Source organism: Heterocephalus glaber, unplaced genomic scaffold (genome assembly GCF_053883595.1).
Source record: "Heterocephalus glaber isolate CG9 unplaced genomic scaffold, H.glaber_assembly_v1.0 deba00001429, whole genome shotgun sequence".
Classification (NCBI taxonomy): Eukaryota; Metazoa; Chordata; class Mammalia; order Rodentia; family Bathyergidae; genus Heterocephalus; species Heterocephalus glaber.
In genome coordinates, this window is record NW_028258294.1 from 33,775,956 (window position 1) to 33,789,128 (window position 13,173).

At 48.9% G+C, this 13,173-nt stretch overlaps 1 protein-coding gene across 6 annotated transcripts in view; it reads right to left on the reverse strand.

The window, feature by feature from the left end:
• Tmprss13 (transmembrane serine protease 13) overlaps nucleotides 1-13,173 on the reverse strand; it is a 65,383-nt gene that overhangs the window by 15,647 nt on the left and 36,563 nt on the right. For 3 of the 6 annotated variants that reach the window (XR_015451681.1, XM_021237823.2, XM_021237826.2), the window contains exon 3: nucleotides 639-1,032. Coding sequence is in view for 5 of the 6 variants with exons in the window: in XM_021237823.2 (XP_021093482.2) it covers nucleotides 639-1,032 (394 nt within the window). In the remaining variant the exon portion in view is untranslated. Of the gene's footprint in view, nucleotides 1-638; nucleotides 1,033-6,367; nucleotides 6,573-10,646; nucleotides 10,937-13,173 lie in introns of those variants that run through there. The other 3 variants (XM_087212438.1, XM_087212437.1, XM_004856680.3) reach the window with 3 other exon arrangements.

The window sequence follows — 13,173 nt, forward strand, 5'->3', positions numbered from 1 at the left end:
CTTCATTCTCACAGCATCCTTGTGAGCTGAGTCTTATTAGGCCCATTTATAGGTGAAGAAAGTAAGGTTCATGGAAATGAAATAACTTGCCCAAGGATACTGAATGGCAGAGCTAGGATTCAAATGCAGTCTATTCCAGAGCTCATCCCACCAAAGTGCCTCATCCACCCTTAAGAAGGCAAGACTGGGATGGGCCCCAAACCTCGGTATCAGGTATCCGCCGGGCCTGTGTGTTTTGTGGTGGAGCCTGATGTCCAGAAGGAGTGGAGAGAGCTTCCCTAAGGGCAGAGCTCTGAGGCCCACTGGGCTTCCTGACTTCCTAGTGGCTGGACCAGGCAATCTAGAGTTTGGAAGGTTGGGGTGAAGATGCCTGCCTGGTCCCAATCCCTCCTTTCCTTCTCCGCACACTGCTTCATTGGTCCTGGTTTCTACCTCCCTTCCTCCTTTGCTCTTAATTTTCTACTCTCTTGGGGTTTTTCTGCAATAGTTTCTTTTTACTAAATCCCTCAGGGCCCACCCCGACCATCCCCCCACATCATTGTCCCAGGGGCACAAGGAGCAGAGTGCCAGCTGAGATTTCCCCTTGCCCATAGACTGCTGCCCTATTTCTCCTGCCCCTCCCTGCAGAGTCCCCTTACCTAGCCTCTGCCTGGTGGTCCTGGCAGCTGTTGCTGACCTGGCAGGAGATGCTTGGATTGGGACAGCAACTGGTGTTGCTCTAACAAGATATGCTTTTGTCGGGGAGGATGTTGTGGAGGCTGACTTGGCAGATGACCTGCTAGACGATGACCTGGAAGGTGATTTCCGGGTGGAAGAAGTTGGGGCTGGAGATGTCCTTGCAGGAGAGGCCTGAGCTGAAGATGTCCTTGCTGGTGACACTTGGGCTGGAGGTGTCCTTGCTGGTGAGGCCTGGGCTGGAGGTGTCCTTGCTGGTGAGACTTGGGCTGGAGGTGTCCTTGCTGGTGAGGCTTGGGCTGGAGGTGTCCTTGCTGGTGAGGCCTGGGCTGGAGGTGTCCGTGCAGGGGAGGTGTTCTACAAACAGAATGAGGAGCATCCCTCAGGCTCTTCCTGCCAGGACACCTAGGCTGTGGGCCCTGCTAAGCTTGAGAATACATGCTCTGGTGCAGGTGACTGCGGGGATGGACAAGGAAGTATGTGAGAAGAAGAGCATAACCAAGGATAGAATGAAAGCTCAAAGAGCCTACTTGTCCCATGCTCCCATTCAGAGTCCCCCTCACAGAATTTCAGAGGAGACCAAAGCAAAACAGTCATCTGCCCAGACCTGGGAGTAGCTGCTCAGGGGATGAGTCAAAAGAAGGAGCTGCTGCTCTGCACACTCACTGTGACACCTCGTATCTAGGAAACGGGCTCCCTTGTGGGGGAAGGAACCACCCCTTTTCCTTTTTTCATTCTACCACCCTTTTCTTTCATGGATGTTTATTAAATTATAAAATATTGTTCTTACCCTGAGCTTTTTCAAGTGTGAAAAGTACTGCTTAAGAAGACCCTGGGCTGCCTTGTAGTCTCCTTTCTCAGTAACATAGATTCCCTGAACACGTGCACGCATGTATACACACACACCCAAGCACACACACGCTCACCCCTAGTCCATCAGGGAAGCTGGAATGACAAGTTGCAGGAAGAGAAGAAGATGTGTGGGCTGTGGTGTGACTACCACACACAGACATGATCCTTAACCTTGCCCATCTGTAGGTAGAGCAATTTATTAATGCACATTTGCTGTGTTAATTTATGTGCAAAGACAACATAATATCCTCTAAGTGCTTTATCTAGATTTACTCATTTCATCCTTTTAACAACTTATGAGCTAGGGACCATTATTGTTTCCATTTTGCACAAGGGGAAACAGGGACATAGAGATGAAGCAACTTGACCAATTTTTCAGAGGTAGAAAGTAACAGAGTTAGGATTTGAACACAGAGAGTGGGGCTCTGGGAAACCCCAAGGAGGCCTGCATAGAGAAGGCAGCCAGAGAAAGCCAGTATTGCTGCTTTCAGGAGAGCTTGTGCTTGGGGGTGCTTTAGGTCTGAGACAAGAAGCCAATGGGCAGCCACGATCATGGGAAGCACCTGAGCACCCTCAGCTTGCTGCTCTCAGTCTAGGTCTCCCTCTCCCACCTTACACAGGTCTCTCTGACCCCCTCTGACCATCTCTGCTTGTTTGGCTACCTCCTGAGATCCCAGAGCAGGTGGTCCAAAGCCTACATCTAACCCTCATTCTAATGTTTGCTGAGCACGATTGGCTGCCTAGGAGGGATGATGGAAAAGGGCAACAGGGACCTAGTAGTTCAGGCTGCAGTCTTGTGCCAAGGAAACAGAAGGCTCTGGACTTCTTGCACCTCTATTTCCTTCCTTCATGGACCATGGTGCTTAAACATGTTGAACATTGTTACTAAGCAGACCAGCTCTAAGTCCTCCTCATTAGAACATCTGGTCCAAGTCAGCACCATCATCCCTACCAAGCATAACTTTTGGGTTTTGCTTTTTAAATCTTCTCTCTCTTCTGGGAGTCAGAAGTAATTTGTTGGGAAGTGCCCTCATTTTTCTGGGGGCTGAGCAAAAAATTCAAGGAGAAATCTTGACCTCCTGACAACACAAAGCTTGCCAGAGGGAGAGACATGAATGACTCTCTTAGAGAATTTCCTACTAGTGGATGTGGGTAAACACTGAGGAGTGCTGATGCTCTGGCCAACTGAGCAGGACACATCTGAGTGAGTTTAGGGTCCTGAATGCCTGATACAAGTGACCCAGGACCACAGTCACCCTCTCGTGACCATTGTCTAGTGACAAGATTAAAAAAAAAAAATAAAAAAAGACATGCTATCCTCAGGCAGCTGTGAGTGGAACAGGACTGAGGTTTGGAGCAAGGAGTGGTGGAAGGAGATAATAGGTCAGATGACAGAGCTGACTTTGGAGGGCCCCAATCTTGGGTCTTATCATCTGGTAGCAGTGCAACCGTGGGCCATTCAACTTCTTAAGCCTGTTTCTTTATCTGTGAAATAAGATTACTCCTTAGGACAGCCCTTGTCAGTGCCTGCCACACAGAAGTTACCCAGGAAATGGCTGCTCCATGCCACCTTGCCATGGCACACACAGCACCAACCATGGGATGAGCTCATCTTGGGGAGAGAAGAGGGAATTGGACAAAAATTAGAGTGAGATCCTTTATTTAGAAGGTCAAGGCCCTGCCATGTAAGGCTCTGAGCTTCCTAGCAGTGGACCCTAGCATTATTGTACCTCCATTGACCTACTTGGTCTCAGTCTTTGTAAATTCACACTGTGATTCTTCCCTAACCTCAGCGGGAATCCCTATCATTTCATGGAATAAAACATGAAGCTCTCACTTGTATGTGGCACTTCAGAGTTTCCAATAAATGTTATGTCTGTGGTCTCCTGAAGCCTACTTTACAGATGGGGAAGCTAATGCTCTGAACTGGATTACTACAACCATACAGTGAGTACTCCATCTGAGTTTTCTGCTTCTCTTGTGTCAGGAGAGACCCTGGTGTCTGATCTTTTCTTCTTTTTTTTTTTGGTAACGGGGATCGAATTCGGGTCCTTGTGCTTGTGAGGCAGGAGGTGGAACCACTGAGCTAAATCACCCTCCCATGGTGTCTGCTCTTTAAAACATGTGCCCAAGGTGCTCATCTTGCATTCAGGTCCCAGAGAACTGGGACTAGGGGGCTTTGCAGAGGTGAGGTCAGCACTGAGAGCCTGGGGTTCCCACAGAGATCTTGGTCTTGTGGGTACTTTCTGATGTGCACTGTGGTTGGGACCTTGTGACCTGCCAGGACTGGGTGGAGAATAGTGACCTACAGCTTCAGCAGTCAGGGTTGGAGGGACTCCGCTGGAATCCAACTGTGTGACACTGGGCAAGTGACATCACCTCACCTCCACCTCGTTACATCTCAGCTTCCTTATCAGTAAGGTCTAGCTAGTCACCATGCTTCACAGAATTGTAGTCATGGATGATAGATGCAGAACACCAGTCACTCAGCAAGGCTTTGGGCGACATTGACTTGGATGGAGGCTGTTGTTTGTTTAAGAATACCAGGCTTGAAATAGAAAGATCTGTGTGAACATGACTGCATCCATTCCTAATGCGGATCCTGTTTCCACACATGTAAAATGGGACGAATCTTACCTCCTTCCTCCAGATAAATGGGAACTATACATGAAACCATGTCTACAAATGTGTGTCTAACAGTAATAAGGATAACATCCCAGAAGGTACTTTACTTGATCCCATTTCAACCTCATTACAGCTCTTTGCAGTTGCTATTGTTAACTCCACTTTACAGCTATCAAACCTGAGGTACAAGGAGGTTCAGAACATGCCAGGGAAGTGACAGGGCTTGAATCTAACCAGGCCTGCTAGGAACAAGTAGAGTCTTGACCAACAGTATCACAAGTGCCCAGAGGAATTTCCTTCCTCTCTTCAATGTTCATCATTTGCAAAGGTCTACATCCATTATTTCGTTTGACTCCCACAAGCACCTAGTGAGCAAGCTGGGCAGGAATAGCAGCTGGAGCTCAGAGAGACAGACCGGTTGGCCAAACTCACACTTTACCCCAAACTAAGGAACTCTAACACAGTCTTCTAAATCCCAGTCAAGTGCTCATGCTGTCTCCATCTCAGTGTGACCCTGTGATACCGTCCCTGTCACTTCATCATGAGAGCCAGGAGCCAAGGAGCCAGGGCTGGAGGAGAAAGGGCTGAGAAGGTCATGGGGTCAGAGGGAAAATAGGGATGCATTTTGTGAGGTTGGAGCAGAGGAGGGAGTTAAACCGAGAGGAAGTTGGGCTGGTATGGTGGGAAGCTAGGAGCAGCCAGAATGGGCCATGTCCCAAAAGAACCTGGCATCCCTGCATTAGAGTAGCTTTCCGCCCTGGCCTTGGTAAGGGGAGCACTATGCTGTCAGAGCTGGGGGAGGCAGGAGGACAGTGGTGGGTCCCTAAAACTAGGACAGGAGGAGAGTCCCAGGACTCCAAGATTTGAGTAAGAACTGTGGAGATGTCAGCTGGAAGGGCAGCCCCGAGACCAAAGGGACACATCAGCCACAGTGAGGCCATCCAGTCCACCTCCTGACTCTGAACCTCAACCCAAACATGGCAGGATGGTCAGCATCCCCATCCTCAGGGACCAGCAGAATGGAACATCCCACAGCCACCCCTCTTGAGGCATTCCATGGCCTGCCACTCCACCCTGCTGGAAGTTCTTCCTGATGTCTTACCTGCTATAGCACCAACTCATTTCCTTCCAACTCATGGAGAGCATTTGCTGAGATTCCATCCTCCCACTTGGAGGCTTGCCCTGACTCTAAGAGGAGATGCTGTGACAGCAGGGAAGAGAAGAGACTTTTTGTTCTAGGCCTCCAGGTGCAAGGGACAGAGCCAGGACCAGAACTAAGGCCTCCCAAATCCTGGCCTTTACCAGTAGCACAAGACCCAGGAATGGGATTCAGATGATGAAATCCTTGCTATGCACTGACCTCTCCACACCCTTACGGCAGACCAGAGGCTCCTCAGCCCAGGCAGGGGTGGGTGGACAGGGCAGAGCAGAGGCACCTGGCTGGCTCTGGGCTATTTCCTTGCCAGTCACTCTTTCCTGGCTCTCCTCCTCCTCCCCCGCTACCCAAAGGTGGCCTCTAGGGTTATCTTTTGGGAGTTCCCCATGCTCTTCCTGTGCCATGAAACAGGCCTTCACCCCAGCCTGCCATTGCTGCCACCTGGCTGTGCTTTGGCAGCACCTGGGGGATCCTATTCAAAGAATGCCTAGAGCCTTCAGGCATTACGGGGCAGGGGCAGCATGGGAGGATGCCGGGTAGGGATCCCCAGAAAGGCAGTGAGAGGTGGGCCAGGAAAAGAGCTGAGAAGAGTAGCCCCTGACTCTGAGGCTCATTTCAAGCATTTCCTGGACACTAGGAAGTAGCAGCCTGAAACATTTATATGCTTTGCCCAAAGTTGCTCAGGTCACTCCTACAGCAGAACAGGGACTAAAACATGCCAAGTCCCATTCCCAGTCTAATGTCCTCTAAACCTCAGGTCCCACAGGTCAATTCTGTGGCCCCAGGTGAGTGGAACATTTTTATGGTTTCCCACACAGCTCTGCCCCTTTGGCCCTCACCTAATGTGGGCTGGAAGTTAGTTAAGGAACCCTGAGGGTGTCCTGCCTTTGGCCTCCTCTGGGTCTCCTGTGGGCCTAGCCAGAGATGTTACAGAGGAGAGGGGCCCCTGTCTACGCTGAGTGATGTCACAGCCAGATCATAAGTGGCTTCAGCCTGGCCTCTAGAAGAGGTGCATTGTTGCTGCTCAGAGACCCAGGAAAACAGTGAGAAGGACCCTACCTGAAGAATGCCCATGGTGGTGGCAACAGCAGTGATGACACACCTTCACAGTCTGAGGCAGGCCCCTCGGGAAATTTCAGGTCCCAGGCAAGCTCCCTCCTCAGGCCACCGCTTCATAAAACCACCACCCTGGGGCAGGCTGAGCATGTTATAGGTCATCAGAGCTGAAAGGACTTAGGAACCCCTCCAATCCAAGCATTTTATCCTAGAAATAAGGCAATGAGTCTCAGAGAGGCCCTGTCACTGGCCCAAGGTCACAAAGGCCAGTAGAGGACATAGGCAGGAATAGAAGCCTGAGCCCCTGGCATCATTCTTAGTCTCTGTGCTCTCCTGGTTTTTCTGCCCTTCCCACCCTTAGACTGAGACCTCTGAGACCTCCCTCTTTCCCAATCACCTTGAGTATCAAGGGCTTTCAAATAGATGGGCACAGGCAGGAACCCCAGAATTCAAGACTAGGCAGGAAGAGGCACTTCCCAACCCCCACCAGGGACACTAGTGTACTGACTGCCTGGGGTTGGAGTGGCTTCTTTCTCCTCTTCACTGCCTGATCCAGGCTTCACTGTGCCGCTGGGAACAGGGGCTTTCATCTACTCTCCTTCTCGAACCTGGAGAAACTCCACAAACAGGCCCTCTCAGAAGCAGGCAGATTAGCAGCTGCACTTCCTTGCACCCAGCACCAGCTTCCCTGTGTACACTATGGGACCCCCATTGGACTGTGAGTCAGACTAAGGAGGTGTAAGACCTCATAGGCACAGGGATCTTGGCTCTGTTGCCAGCCAGCTGATTTGGGGACAATCACATCCCTCTCTAGGTCTCAGGTCCTTCATGTGTAAATGAAAGGGTTGGACAATCAGCCATTTTCCAGTGGGGGCTGCACAGAACTGTGGTGCTGTGGAGATCAGCAGCAAAGGCTGTGGCAGAGCTCTGAGTCCTCCCCTCACCTCAGAGAGACAAGATTTGCTTTTTAGTTTCACACAGTGCCCTCTTACGTGACATTTCATTTGAACAAAATAAGAAGCTACTACAAAGACCTTGAAAATGACCTCCTTGCTTGAGCACTAACATTCCTTCTGGCTTAGGATGCCTTCTATACACATGAATGAGCCCAGGACATCCCTGTTGGATCAGCATCGAAGCGTCTCCTGTTCATATGGCTTCATTCAGTTTTTGAGTGCCCACGATTGCCAAGCAAATATTTCCTGCCTCCATCTTTCAGTATTTATGCCTTCCCTTTCTGCCATACTGTGGTGGTGACACAGCCCGGGCTGGCACATCCCGGGGGCTCCCTGGGCTGTCTTGGGTATTGTTTCCCTTGAAGAGGAAACAGCCTCCACCTGGTGCTGCCCAGGCCTCCTGCTCAGCTGGCAAGCTGGGTTCTGTGGTGTCTTCCCTCGTGCCACCTCCACTACCACCCTACTCACTTGCCCCAGCACAGTCCATCCTCACTGTTGCTATACCAAGAGGAAGCTGTTTTGGCAAAACAAGACACTTAAACTAAGTGGCCACTGTTACATCAGTCTACCTTCCCACCCAGCACCCAGCCTACAGTCCCATACGCACACTCCCACACATTTATGCTCCCATTTGTCAAGTCATAGAGGACAATGCAGAGGAAAGCGTGGCAGGAAGTACCGGATGGAAGGCTGCTCAGCACCAATGAAAAGGTGAAGCAGAAATCTCAGGTGGTGACTCCAGAGGGTCTGCACTTTGGGGCTGGGGCAAGGAAGAGAGACCTGAGTCTACTCATCTGCCATCTTGGGAACCTGCCTAGCCTGGTTTGGGGAAGATGCCTCATCCTGGATATTCCTGGGTCTCATTAATCCAGAGTATCTGTGGTCTTGGGCTGATTTAGAATCAGCTCCATTTTAGGAATTCCCAGTATAGGAAAATCTGTTCTACAAAGGATTGTGGCTTTATCAATGGGTCTATTCAGTCTAGCTTTAACAAGTATTGCATTTCTCACAGCATTAAAAAATATGACTCATTTTGAAAAAGCACAAAATATGCACTATTTGGCAAGAACAAATGCACACCTGCAGTCGATTCTAATTCCAGTGACTGCCATGGAGCCAGAAAAGGATCTCAGAGAGCAATTTGTCTAACCTTCTTTGGTAGCTGGGAAAACTGAGGCATGGGGAAGAGAAAATATTTGTCCAAATTTAGGAGCCAGGATTAGTCCCTAGATGATGATGATAATGATGGTAGTGATGATGATGGCAATAATTCTTAACACTGTAACTATATCTGCATCTTTATCTAAGCTGGATGCTATTTTGGAAGCACTTTGCCATGTGGAAGACTATTCTGAGACTCCTTGAGGTAAGTGCTGTTATTCCAGTTACAGATGAAGAAACTAGGTACATGGAGCTTAAGTAATTGCCCAAAACTTGATCAGTTCTCTGTCCACCACAGCACAGCTTTTCTGTTTGTTTCTTTTTGAGACAGTCTTGCTAAGTTGTCCAAGCTGGCCTCGACTCATGCATTCACCTCCTGCATAGCTGGGATCCCCCTTGCAAGATCCTTCTGAAAACCCAGTGCCTCCTATGGGAGCATTATCAGGTCTAAGCCTATGGACCAGTCTTCCTTGCTATTTTTGGAGCTGAAAGACAAAGAGCACAATGCTTCTCTCTACAATAAAACCCTCGGGGAGAAGGCATGGCCTCACATGACCAGTCTCTTCCAACCCACTCCTATTTGATCAATCTTAAGACATTTGCAGACAAGATTAGAAGGCCCAACTATAGCTCTCCCTGCCTCCACCCCAGGTTCATTTCACCCTAAATAAGGTGGCAGATTTAAAAGCCTTAAAGGAATGAAATGGTTTGTTTCTTTCACTCCAAGATAAGTTCAGAAAATTTCTTTTCCAGAATGATCCTGGGATCTATCATATCTTTGACACTTAGTTCACAAGTTACTTGGGAGTCCTCATTTTCCAATCAAAAGTGAAAGGCCTATTCTCCGTTCTCTGCTGCTCCAGCAACCTTCCCTGGTTGCTGGTCTTTTACTCTGGAGAGATGAGCTGCCTAGGCAGACAGCACCTCTATCACCCTGTCCCTACCCCTAACATCACCTCCAACATGCACATGGCCACCTGGTTGCTTTAGGAACCATCAAGTTTAGGATCCCAATAAGCGACAAAGCAGGACACACCATAGCTGTGACTGTGGATTCATCTTCCCCAAGTTTTGGACAAAACTCCATTCTGCCTGGTGTACCACCCTTTCTGCTCACCAGACTCCATTGAGCTCCAGGGACCCAAGGCCTAATTACCTTGGTGAGGTGGAGATATGAGAAAGAAAGGCCAGAGAAAAGGCCAGCAGAGGGATCTGGGGTCTAGGGGGAGAAAGTCAAGAGGCGGCTGAAAGAATAGTGGGAGAAATGATGGTGAAGATTGGAGAAGCACATCTGGGGCTCAGAATGGACCACAAGATAACCATCGGCTACAATGTAGGATAAGTTGATCTTTCTCAAATCTAGGGTTGACCCATTCTTCCCAGAGTCCCATTTCTTATCACATCAGCAAATATAGACAATACGGAATGGAGCAGAAAACAAGACTGAAGGAAAAGTTAGAGAACCGAGGGAAATTCCTCAAGAAAAGAAAGCAGAGGCACAGTTGAATAAGGCCTTGGGAAGCCTTCACGTGTGTATTACTGGCTTGTCCACAGAGCTACTTTCTAGCTGCTCTCTACTACCCCCAAGAGAAGAAGAATCTTGGTTGCAGCAGAAGGAAGTGTGGTTAGATATAAGGAAGCCCTGCCCAAACATGAGCCTTATTAAGCCAAAAACTAAGTGATCAAGAGTGGTTGAAAAAATCCTCATGAAAATCTTCAATGCACATAGAAAGCCACATTTTCCTGGGAAGGTTTAGGAATCTAGCTAATGTGTTACACAAGATAACCTTGAAGATTAGGTAAAAATGCTCTTAATTATCAAATAGCAATAATTAGGTTTGATTAAATTCTCAACAAGCTAACAGCAGAGTCATCCACCTAACAACATAGATGTCCTGGGCAGAGTGCTCAGAAGCCACACAGCAGGATTCAGCCATGCAGCCCTGAGATGTGTGTCCAGACCCCAACCCCATCAGATTCTCCCTCAGGGGCTCCTTCTAGGGGCCAAAATAAAAACAAGGCCAAAAACTCTCAATCCCAAGTAGCTTCCAACCGGAAAAGGCACATTCAATTTCCCACAAAACCCCAGCCACACAGGTGGCAGCGCCCTACCTGCCTCCCGGCTCTGTCCCTGCTCCCCAGCACAGGCTCACAGATACACTTACCCAGCAGCTGTCCCTTTCCATGGCCTCGGAGGGATGAGCCTTCCAGTCTCAGCTGCTGTCGAGGAGAAGAGCCATGTTGGCCCGAGGCTCCCCCAGCATGTGGGGAAAAGGAGGTCGAGGCTGAGGGCTGGCCCCCACCAAATGGGGGCGGGGAAACCAGGTTGGGATGTGTGAGGTAATCCTGAGTACAAAAACCACGGAACTTGCCAGACCTGTCTGTCTGCCCTGTCCTGGGCCATCCCAGTCACTCAGCGAATAGGGGGAGCTTGAAGCTAGCTGCCTTTGCTCCTGAAACTGCTCCCACAGAGGCCACCGGGAGGCTTCCGGAGGGCTCCAGGTTTCCTCCTCCAGAGTGAGCTTCAGAGAGAAGATGGCTTAGCCCTGCTGACCTGATCCCTTAAAGGGTGCCCCACTCCCACAAAGGATGCCCAAGGCTAGGGGCAGGGCCCCATAGAGGGCAGGGCAGTGTGACCTTCATCTCCAAGGACTGCATGTCCAAATGCCAAATCAGGGCTCTTGGCCTGCAAATTTCTTTTTTCTGAACTCCACTTATTTCTATGAAAATTCTTAACCAAGAAATTAAATGGCTTTTATTATGCACATACGATAATAAATTACTTCTCTTGAAAACAATAAAAAGGTTATGAAAGGACACCTCAAAGTTAATTACAATAAAACACATAAATATCTGAATGGAAACCGATCCAGGAACTATTGGTTTGACATGATCCCACATCTGCATCCCATTCTGATCCTCAGAGTCAAAAGAAATAGAAGAGCTATCTATGCATCTCCACAGTTGACAGAGCAAGAGCATTGGAGATTCTCAGCACTTGGGAGTGCTAAGAGTCTTAGAGTGTGACGGAAGTGCAGAGATCATCTAGTGGTTCTCTCTTCTCATTTTACAGATGGAGAGACAATGGCCAGACAGACTAAGGAATCTGCACAAATCGCACATAACAAACAGCAGTCGCAGCAATAATGATAAGGTGCTGGGTATCCTGTGAGATGCTTTACATATATCTTTCATGCATTCATTCAACAAATATTTATTGAGTGCCTCTTACATGCCTGGTCTTGTTCTAGGGATAACAAAAAATCAACTTGGCTGCAGAATGGTCAAAAAAGAAAGCAAACATCCTTTTTGAAGAAGGGAGATTTTTCTGATCTGAGTAAACTGCCACGTAGGCATCATATCAAGACTGAATCTGACAGAGATAGCAATTTTCAAAAAGTATGACAGTATGTTGCAAGGTTTGACAAGCATGTCATTAGCCAGTTGCCTCTTGGCCCCAACATTTCAATGGATTTAAAAAATTTGTGACTGCTCTGGTTGACGCCAGTTTCCAACGGCTGAACCCACTTCAGTTCTGCTTATCTTTTCCCTAAGCATGCTCTTTTTGTTTTAAAAGCCTTGGTCCTGCCTAACCTTGGTGGACACTGAGCCAGTGTCCCCAATTTGCAAATCTTTTCTGCACCTAAATAAAACTGTCTTAGCTTCTCTTGTGAGCCTTGTTTATGATTTCTTGGTTTACACTTGGGGCTGGGGACAAAATAGGCCAAGACCCCTGCCCTATGGCACCGGTGTTGGAGGTAGGCAGACAGACAAAAATTAGTAAGCCAATTAAGCAATACATTAGAAGGTGAGACGTGCAATAGGGAAAAATAAGGCAGGAAGGGATCAGGAAGGCTGAAGACATGAAGTCATAATAGGAAAAGCACACCTGGGATGGCCTCTCAGGTAAGATTTGAGGAAAGACTTAAAGGAAAAGACTACTACTCTCCCCCATTTACACTTAAGAATAGAAACACTTCGCTCAGCTTTAGGTCTTTGAGGGACATCTACTCCAGAGGCAGAGGCTGGAGAAGAGAGCTCTGGAGAGCTCTCACAAGAACCATGGTGGCTCTAATTTTGGGGTGCCATTTCCTGGCTCTCCAACAAAGCAGAGCTCTCTGCCCTCCACCGGCCTGCTATGCCACAGCAGAGGGACCCCCTCCCACTGACCATCCAGTCCTGAGGACAGGACAGCCTAGTGCTCTTGGCTTGCTCCTAGTGAGGAGCCTCTCCACTTCTAAGGCCACTGCTGAGCCTTGGCATCCATATGCCTTGCCCTCCAGGTCAAGAGCCAGGTGGAGAGCTTGCTCTCCAGGCCAGAGAAGCTGAGTCCCTGGGGTGGACCCTCTGTGACAGCCCTGCTTGGTAACTACCTGAATGGCTCCAAGGAGTAGAAAATGCCAGTGCCCCATGGGGTAAAGTCCTGACAGTGTAGGTGCCACTTCTTTCCAAAGAAGGATTTGCACAGCTGCTCTTCCTTGTGATTCACCCATTTTTCAACATGGTTCCTGCTTCCCCTTTATGGGACACATGACAGAAGACAAATTCCACTTCCCCACGACAGCCCTTCTCATACTTTTTTTTTTTTTGGTACTGGGGATCGAACTCCGGTCCTTGCGCTTACGTAGCAGGCGGTGAAACCACTGAGCTAAATCCCCGGCCCCTTTCTCATACTTTTTAAGGTGATTCTTG